The sequence below is a fragment of the Salvelinus alpinus genome, chromosome 3 (assembly GCF_045679555.1).
Source record: "Salvelinus alpinus chromosome 3, SLU_Salpinus.1, whole genome shotgun sequence".
Taxonomy (NCBI): Eukaryota; Metazoa; Chordata; class Actinopteri; order Salmoniformes; family Salmonidae; genus Salvelinus; species Salvelinus alpinus.
In genome coordinates, this window is record NC_092088.1 from 83065169 (window position 1) to 83075473 (window position 10305).

The window sequence follows — 10305 nt, forward strand, 5'->3', positions numbered from 1 at the left end:
AATTGAAAAACACACTGAGGTATATCTTTAATTTCCATATGGCTATTACTCCAGTCAAAATGAAATGAAAGCTCTGATCTGACATTCCTTCGGTTCTGACGTTGACCAACAGTCCAGTATGTACAGGCTTTGACCTCCATTCTGGTTTGGGATTTCAAAGGACTTCCCTGATAAACATGCTTTTTTTCTGATCAATTCGTCTTTAGACCTGAACATAGCTGATCATATTACTCATCACTTGGTCAAACTAACTGATGTGTTGTGGGATAGGGACATGGGGTGTAAATCAGGTCAAACTAACTGATGTGTTGTGGGATAGGGACACGGGATGTAAATCAGGTCAAACTAACTGATGTGTTGTGGGATAGGGACACGGGATGTAAATCAAGTCAAACTAACTGATGTGTTGTGGGATAGGGACATGGGGTGTAAATCAAGTCAAACTAACTGATGTGTTGTGGGATAGGGACATGGGGTGTAAATCAGGTCAAACTAACTGATGTGTTGTGGGATAGGGACATGGGGTGTAAATCAGGTCAAACTAACTAATGTGTTGTGGGATAGGGACACGGGATGTAAATCAGGTCAAACTAACTGATGTGTTGTGGGATAGGGACATGGGGTGTAAATCAGGTCAAACTAACTGATGTGTTGTGGGATAGGGACACGGGATGTAAATCAGGTCAAACTAACTGATGTGTTGTGGGATAGGGACATGGGGTGTAAATCAGGTCAAACTAACTGATGTGTTGTGGGATAGGGACACGGGATGTAAATCAGGTCAAACTAACTAATGTGTTGTGGGATAGGGACATGGGGTGTAAATCAGGTCAAACTAACTGATGTGTTGTGGGATAGGGACATGGGGTGTAAATCAGGTCAAACTAACTGATGTGTTGTGGGATAGGGACATGGAATGTAAATCAGGTCAAACTAACTGATTTGTTGGGTGTAAATTAGGTCAAAGTAGTAGTGAAGGACGGTCTTTATTTCAGGAGAAATAGTTATGTGTGATAATAAAGACTCCTTAAAACATCAGATGATATTGTACACTGCATTGGCAAGGCTGCCAAATCACTGTAGTTACCCTGTAATAGTTACATCATATCTAAATAGCCCAATATGATACTAGAAATATGTCCAAGTACAATACTATTGTTAAAAACTAAATCCAAACCGCCTTAAGTTGTTCTTAGAGTTTTGGTCCTATAATCACAAAGCAAGCCAGTAAAAACATCTGTACCTGATATAAGGTAATATCACACTGCATTGAATCACTGAGTATGTCAAAATAAACAACAACAACATATTCTGATAAATCAGGGCCATGTGAGTGCTTCATGTTTTAAAGGGTCTACGTCCCAAATGGCACCCCATTCCCTACATAGTGCACTAAAAAGTAGTTTATTTAATAGTGAATAGGGTGCCACTTTGGACGCATTCAGGGGTTCTGGGGGTTCTGTGATATTTTCAGCCGTTTTGATAAACAGCTTCAAAGGAACAGAGTGGGCCTTTAAACTGATCTACACAATGTCATTGCATATATACGAGCAGAGCCTTCGGTCACCATGGCAACCTCAGGGCCCAACTCCTGAGCCAATCAAAGAGAAGAAAGTAAAAACAACAGCATAATATTACCATTCCATTACCACTCTGTTAGTTTGCTTTACAAATGTTTACTCACTCACCCACTCACTCATATTCAGTAATTAACTCACTCAATACACCATTCATTAATTTCAGTTCCATCCTCACTCATATACTTCATAATCGACGTCAGTCCAAACCATTCTGTCCTTCTCCCGCTCTGTCATTTCCTTCCAACTTCTCCCTCTCTCTCTCTCTCCGTCCTCCTCCCTCTCTCTGTCCTTCTCCCTCTCTCCTCCCTTCTCTCTCCTTCTCTCTCAGTCCTCCTCCCTCTCTCCGTCCTTCTCCCTCTCTCCTTCTCTCTCCGCCCTCCTCCCTCTCTCTGTCCTTCTCCCTCTCTCCTCCTCCCTTTCTCCGTTCTTCTCCCTTTCTCCGTCCTTCTCCCTCTCTCCGTCCTTCTCCCTCTCTCCGTCCTTCTCCCTCTCTCCTTCTCACTTGTTCCTCTTCTCCCTTCCTCCCTCTGTCCCTTTCACTCGTTCCTCTGTCCATCCATCCTCCTCAGAAGTTATACGCTGATACCAGAACATGCACCTTCGCTACATGCTTAGCCTGGAAGGTGCGATCACTATACTCGGACATGTCCACATCAACGCTGATATCCTGTGGTCCTCTTAACCTCTGAACTAGGATTAATTCGCCCGTCTGGCGGTCCGACCTTTGCATCACGAACATCCCGCGGCTGTTGCCCCCGACAATGCCGAATCGCAGGCTATCGGGGCCGGGGCGGCCGGGGGCGGCTGCGGTCGCCATGCGGAACAGGGTAGCCGGGGTCTGGAGGTTGGAGGGGAGGGAGAGGTAGTGGAAGGAGACCGTCTTAGGAGCCAGGTGACAGGAACGACTCTCCATAGGGCAGGGGTTTCTCTCACACTGACTGTGAGGGAGAAGAGAGGAGATGTTGAGACCAAAATAACATTACATCAGTTTAAGTAAGTTTACTGTGGAAAGATCCATACACAGTATAACATTGTGATTAAAGTATTGTTACATAAATCAGTCTCCGTGGGAAAATAAACAAGGAGGAAAGTGTACATCATTTTTCCTCCCTCCCTACACTCTTAGAACAAAGACTTCCAAAAGGGTTCTTTGGCTGTCCCCATTGGAGAACCCTTTTGGTTCCAGGCAGAATTATTTTTGGTTCCAGGTAGAACACTTTTGGGTTCCATATAGAACCCTACATGGAACCCAAAAGTGTTCTTCAAAGGATGATCCATTGGGGGCAGCCAAAGAACCCTTTTAGGTTCTAGATAGCACCTTTTGTTCTAAGACTGTAGGCTTGTGATTTAGAGTGAAATGGAGAAACCCTGTCAACAGTATTTCTCTGTCTCCGTGTACTTATTCACCCTGCCTCTCCCGCTTGCTCTCTTTCTCTCTCTCCTCCACTGGCAGTCCTGCAGTCTTTCAGCACAGTGATGGTTCAGTAGGAGTGGACAGAGCTACATTTCATACCTTTATTGCCTTTAAATGAGGCAATTTGTAAGGAGTTGGCAAACACTATCTAAGACTGAGGCCAAGGCATCTTGGAAAGGATGGTGGTTGTGGTCATATAGCCAGGAGGCCAGGACACAGAACCCTGAACTAGAACAGCTGTTAGTGGGATTCTAGAAGACAGAGCTAGAGATTCTACATTTATTCTGGAGAGTTTGAGACTACTTCAAATAAGGTGGAAACATGAAGATGTCATTTTCACTTATTTTGGACTCTAGTGACATGAACAGACAAATGCGTACAGCAGACAGATCAATCACATGATCAAACACACACACACACACAACCTGGTACCATCGTTTAAAGACAGAGGACAATTAATTCCTTTCCCCCTTAGTATTGAGTCAAGTCTCCAGCCTCCCTGGTCAAAATGTTTGAAATGAAAGATGAGATGTTTCAGTCATGATTCATCCTGTATGAAGAAACAATATTGTTTGAGAGAGTTTTTTACTCGCATACTTTGTTTGTCCGACTGGTATGGTTTTATGAGCATTCCTATGAGTTCTTGTATCATTTTAAGGGACTTGCCCTTCAATGACTCCAAGGGTTGGTGTGTTTGATTTCCTAAGACGTATAGCAATAACTCTGTAGGAGAGGCTTGTTTCATTTTATATATCTGAAGAAAATTTGAAACTTAATCCTTTCCAAAACAAAAAACGCTTCTTCAATTGGCCGCAGAGTGGACAATATTAATATTGAAAATTAGAAGAAAGCTGAGCAACACCCCACCCCACCCACCCACCCACCCACCCACCCACCCACCCACGCACGCACGCACGCACGCACGCACGCACGCACGCACGCACGCACGCACGCACGCACGCACGCACGCACGCACGCACGCACACACACACACACACACACACACACACACACACACACACACACACACACACACACACACACACACACACACCAGGCGGTGTCTATCTGAACTACTTACAAGGGAGACGTCTTGACGTAGCTGATGTTGCCGTGTGATCGGGGACACTCCGGGCTCACACACTGGAACTCTCCTCCTGTGTTGATACATGTTGCTCCTCTACTGCAGTTGTGCTGCTGGGTCAGACACTCATCCACATCTGGAGGACAACATGAGAGACAGAGAGGGAGAGAGAGGGAAAGAGAGGGAGGGAGAGAGGGGGGATGGGAGGTAGGGGAGAGAAGAGAGAGGGGAAGAGAGAGAGAGAATAAATGAAACAGAAAAATAAATAGTGAGACATTAGTAGTTCAGTTTAGTCTCTCAAACGGCTTGTCTCGCATCCTGGACCAAGACATTCCTTCTGTTCTGCTGTGAAGTGGTGAGGTCATCTGTTCCACTGGCCAGCAGAGAAAGTAACGCTTCTTAAGCTTACAGGGCAGATGAAACAGGTCTGGGGAGTAAAGCCTATGGCCAGGCCAGAGAGAGAGACATGGGACACCTCCATATAAATACATACAGCCATCTGCCTCGTCTTTCTCTCTTGCTCTCTCTCTTTTTCTCCCCTTCTTTCAAAACACCTTCACCCATAGCTAAGCTAAACCATGATGTTTGTTTATCCCTCTATTCTCTCCACCCCTTCATTCCCTCCCTTCTCTACCATTCTCTCATTTGTTCCACTGGCCAGCAGTAGAGCAGGGTAAGAAACGACAGGGGGGGCAGGCAGAACAAACTGGATTGAGGACTACGGCCAGGGGACAGGGGTCAGGGCAGAGGCTAGAGGACGGACACCTCTACAGAAATACCTCCCTCTACCATGATCGGCCTTCCTTTCCAAAGAACTCCATAGCTAAACCAACCATGATGTTTGATTATCCCTTCTTCTCTTCATCCCTCTATTCCCTCATCTCCATTCTCCATTCCCTCATCTCCATTCTGCATTCCCTCATCTCCATTCTCCATTCCCTCATCTCCATTCTGCATTCCCTCATCTCCATTCTGCATTCCCTCATCTTCATTCTCCATTCCCTCATCTCCATTCTCCATTCCCTCATCTTCATTCTCCATTCCCTCATTGCACCTTTATTTATGTACTGGAAGCTCCATTGGTGTTCTGATGGGTTTAGTCATGTAAATCACTGCTATCCCCGTAGCTCCAGAAGGGTAAGCCCCACAACCCTACCAGACCCATTATACAGCGCCTTAGCCAGGACCCAGGCTGTGTCTGAAAGCATTACTAACTGTCAAATCCTTGCTTCCTCCGTCCTCCAGACACACGGATTTGACAGCTAGAAATGTTTTCAGACAACCCCAGTGTGGCGCTCCCTGCCTGTAGCGTTGGAGTTCTAAGCCCAGCTCTAAAGCCCCTTGCATTGGTCCAAGATCAAGACCATGGAAATGAATGGGCCATTGTCCTCTATCCCTTCCTACCCTCCCTCCATCACCCCTACCCTCCCTACCGCCCTCTGTCTCTCCATCCCCCCTCCATGCCCTCCTACCCTCCATCACCCCTACCCTCCCTACTATCCTCTATCCCCTCCTACACTCCATCCCTTCCTATCGCCTTCTATCCCTCCATCCCCTCCTACCCCCCATCCCCTCCTACCCTCCATCTCTCCTACTGCCCTCCATCCCTCCCTCCTACCCTCCCTTCATCACTTCTACCCTCCATCCATTTCTCCTACCCTCCCAACATCCATCTCTGCCTTCCTCCGTCCTTCCTTCCTTCCATCCCTTCTACCCACCCTCCATCTCTCCCTTCCTCCATCCCTCCTATCATCCCTCCTTCCATCCCTCCTACCCCCCCTCCATCCCTCCTACCCTCCCTCCCTCCTACCCTCCCTCATCCCTCCTACCCTTCCACCACAACTCCTACCCTCCCTCCATCCCTCCTACCCTTCCACCATCCCTCCTACCCTCCCTCCATCACTCCTACCCTCCCTACATCACTCTTATCCTCCATCTCTCCTACCCTCCTTCCATCCCATCCCACCTACCCTCCCACCTACCCTCCCTCCCCCCATCCATCCCTCCCACCTACCCTCCCTCAATCCCTCCAACCCTTCCTCCTACCATCCCTCCTACCCTCCCCCAATCCCTCCTACCCTTCCCTCTACACTCCCTCCTACCCTCCATCTCCTCCTACCCTCCTGTCACTCACCCTCACAGCTCCTACCATCAGGCAGCAGCTTATAGTGGCTGGGGCAGGAGCAGTGGTAGGAGCCTGGTATGTTGACACACTCGTACACACACAGCTTGCCCCCCTGGTCCAGCCGGTACACCTCACACTCATTTACATCTGGGAGGAGAGAGAGAGTGGAGGGGAGACACACACGTCAGTCACATGATCAGACATGTGGGGGTACAAACAACAGGGTTGAAAGTAGGAGAAAGAGAGAGAAAAGAGAGGAGGGTAAATTAAAAGGTTAGAGCGTGATAGAGAGATACAGTAGCTAGAAGGATTTGGGGTAAAGGGCATCTGTTCTGTCTGGCTGTCCGTGAGGGGGTAAGGAGGGATGGTAAGAGTTGTTGAATGCCTAAATGAGAGTCATCTAATCTATCCAATCCCAACTAGTGTTTAGTGGGTAGGTGCTAGGGGTTGTTTCTGTATAAGGCCAGTCTTATACAGGTACCACTCATATGAAACAGATGCTTTGCATCATTAGGTAGGCTGGTTGGAATTTGGCAAGTTCTATCAAAGGCCCTAGAAACACAGCTAATCGATATGGACACATTTTGGCAAGTGGACACCAAAGTGGAGCACGAAATTATTGACACCCTTGATAAAGATGAGCAAACATGACTATAAAACAAATAATTCAAATACTGGGCTATATTGTATGCTCTATTTTTTTAACAATTGTATATATATACTAATATATACTAATACAATTGCTCCGGGAAAAAAAGTACGAATTTATTTCCCTTTTTATTTATTTTTTACCTTTCAATACCTCACCTTTTTCTAATATATTTTGTGAGTTGGAGAACACATTGGGAGGGATCTTAGCCCATTCCTTCATACAGAATCCTTCCAGATCCTTGATATCCTTCGCATGCGCTTATGGACTGCCCTCTTCAATTCAACCCACAAGTTTTCAATAGGTTTCAATTCCGGAGACTGACATGGCCACTGCAAAATTTTGATTCCGTGGCCAATGAACAATTTCTTTGTGGATTTTGATGTGTGCTGGTGGTTATTGTCTTGCTGAAAAACCTCCAGGTTTTTGAAAGGTATTGAAAAGAGGGGTGTCAAATAATTTTGACCCCTGCTTTTTTAAGGAGAAAAAAAGTATTACTTGTGAAATAATATATATTTCTCTGAGCAATTGTATAAGTGTAAAATAATATAATTTCCCTTTTTTTTGGAGCATACAATATAGATCAGTATTTTAATTATTTATTTTATACAGTCAGTTTTGTTATCGGAGCCCCACAGGCCCTTTCCACCTTGGCTTAGCGTGGTTAAACCAGGTTGATCGCTTAGCTTGGTTAAACCAGACTGAACACTTAGCGTGGTTAAACAAGACTGATCGCTTAGCTTGGTTAAACCAGACTGAACACTTAGCGTGGTTAAACCAGGTTGATCGCTTAGCGTGGTTAAACCAGACTGAACGCTTAGCGTGGTTAAACCAGGTTGATCGCTTAGCGTGGTTAAACCAGACTGAACGCTTAGCGTGGTTAAACCAGGTTGATCGCTTAGCGTGGTTAAACCAGACTGAACACTTAGCGTGGTTAAACCAGACTGAACACTTAGCGTGGTTAAACAAGACTGATCGCTTAGCGTGGTTAAACCAGACTGAACACTTAGCGTGGTTAAACCAGACTGAACACTTAGCGTGGTTAAACCAGACTGAACGCTTAGCGTGGTTAAACAAGACTGATCGCTTAGCGTGGTTAAACCAGACTGAACACTTAGCGTGGTTAAACCAGACTGAACACTTAGCGTGGTTAAACCAGGTTGATCGCTTAGCGTGGTTAAACAAGACTGATCGCTTAGCGTGGTTAAACCAGACTGAACACTTAGCGTGGTTAAACCAGACTGAACACTTAGCGTGGTTAAACCAGAATGAACGCTTAGCTTGGTTAAACCAGACTGTACGCTTAGCGTGGTTAAACCAGACTGAACGCTTAGCGTGGTTAAACCAGACTGTACGCTTAGCTTGGTTAAACCAGACTGAACGCTTACCGTAGTTAAACCAGACTGTACGCTTAGCTTGGTTAAACCAGACTGAACGCTTAGCGTGGTTAAACCAGACTGAACGCTTAGCGTGGTTAAACCAGACTGAACGCTTACCGTAGTTAAACCAGACTGAACGCTTAGCGTGGTTAAACCAGACTGATCGCTTAGCGTGATTAAACAAGACTGAACTCTTAGCGTGGTTAAATCAGATTGAACGCTTAGCGTGGTTAAACCAGACTGAACGCTTAGCATAGTTAAACCAGACTGAACGCTTAGCATAGTTAAACCAGACTGAACTCTTAGCATAGTTAAACCAGACTGAACGCTTAGCGTGGTTAAACCAGACTGAACGTTTAGTGTAGTTAAACCAGACTGAACGCTTAGTGTAGTTAAACCAGACTGAACGCTTAGTGTAGTTAAACCAGACTGAACGCTTAGCGTGGTTAAACCAGACTGAACGCTTAGCGTGGTTAAACCAGACTGAACGCTTAGTGTAGTTAAACCAGACTGAACGCTTAGCGTAGTTAAACCAGACTGAACGCTTAGCTTGGTTAAACCAGACTGAACGCTTAGCGTGGTTAAACCAGACTGAACGCTTAGCGTAGTTAAACCAGACTGAACGCTACACACACTATAACCAACCAGGCTCACAAAGTATCCTGGGTAAGGTGGGAACTCACTTCATCCAACACTAAAGCATCTCACATCTCACCCTGGCAGATACTGTTGTCAGATGTCCCACTCATGTGAAAGCCAGCATCGCAGCTGCAGTGTTGGGCGCGGTCCACTTTGGCACAGCGGGGACGTCTGCTGAACGCCGGGTCGTTCATGACGCTCCACTCTGGCGGCGCTGAACACGAGAGAGGGAAGAGCTTAAACTTCGCCCGGTGGCCCAGAGAGGGCCTCGAGGGCCTGTGCACCACTGGACAACACAATCACGCACATAAAGCACAAACACAACACAACCATGCAGACGTACTGTACATGACAATACATCGACAAACAACACAGATGAGGACATAGACGTATAAACACAACACAGACTAACAACACAGACCAACAGCACAACACAGACCAACAACAACACACAGACCAACAACACAACACAGACCAACAACACAACACAGACAATACAACACAGACAACACAACGCAACACAGACTAACACAACACAGACTAACAACACAAAATAGACAACACAACACAGACTAACAACACAACACAGACTATCAACACAACATCAAATCAAATCTACTAATAATATGCATATCTTAGCTTCTGGGCCTGAGTAGCAGGCAGTTTACTCTGGGCACCTTATTCATCCAAGCTACTCAATACTGCCCCCAGCCATAAGAAGATATGCAACAAAACATAATACGTGAGATATTAACGAATAGCAATGTCATGCAGTTGTCGTTAGTTCCTATGTGTTCTGGTAGGGTCTCAGGTGTATGATGTCTGGTACTGCTGACCTGTCTGTGTCTGGTGCTGACAGTTGGATCCATTCCAGCTCTGTGAACAGGTGCACCTGTACTGGTTTACTCCCTCTACACAGGTCCCTCCGTTCTGGCATGGGTTACTGGAGCACTCACTCACATCTATGGACAAAAGGGAGAGCTGAAAGAATGAAAGATGTCCCTGAACAAGATGGCCGCCCTGCAGTCACATTTCCTGGCATGTGGAATCCCAATATCCATTCTAGTGTTCTATTTAACTCTGTGGTTGAAACTGTTGAAAATACATACTTTGTCCCACTGTCAGTTCTCTGCTTGTCTTAGACCCATCTAGGAGCTGTACAGTTGAAGTCAGGAGTTTACATACACTTAGGTTTGAGTAATTAAAACTCGTTTTTCAACCATTCCACAAATTTCTTGTTAACAAACTATAGTTTTGGCAAGTCGGTTAGGACATCTACTTTATGCATGACACAAGTATTTTTCCAAATATTATTTACAGACATTATTTCACTTATAATTCACTGTATCACAACTCCAGTGGGTCAGAAGTTTACATACACCAAGTTGACTGTGCCTTTAAACAGCTTGAAAATTCCATAAAGCTACTGATAGGC

At 45.7% G+C, this 10305-nt stretch overlaps 1 protein-coding gene across 1 annotated transcript in view; it reads right to left on the minus strand.

Annotated features, from left to right (window-relative positions):
* Positions 1–970: 970 nt before the first annotated feature.
* Positions 971–10305, minus strand: part of LOC139571458 (fibulin-7-like) — a 38868-nt gene continuing 29533 nt past the window's right edge. Inside the window, exons 4-8 of the mRNA XM_071394348.1 lie at positions 9707–9832; positions 8947–9084; positions 6213–6350; positions 4076–4214; positions 971–2518 (exon numbers count right to left, since the gene is read on the minus strand). Of these exons, the coding sequence (XP_071250449.1) occupies positions 2146–2518; positions 4076–4214; positions 6213–6350; positions 8947–9084; positions 9707–9832 (914 nt within the window). The 3' untranslated portion in view covers positions 971–2145. The remainder of the gene's footprint in view (positions 2519–4075; positions 4215–6212; positions 6351–8946; positions 9085–9706; positions 9833–10305) is intronic.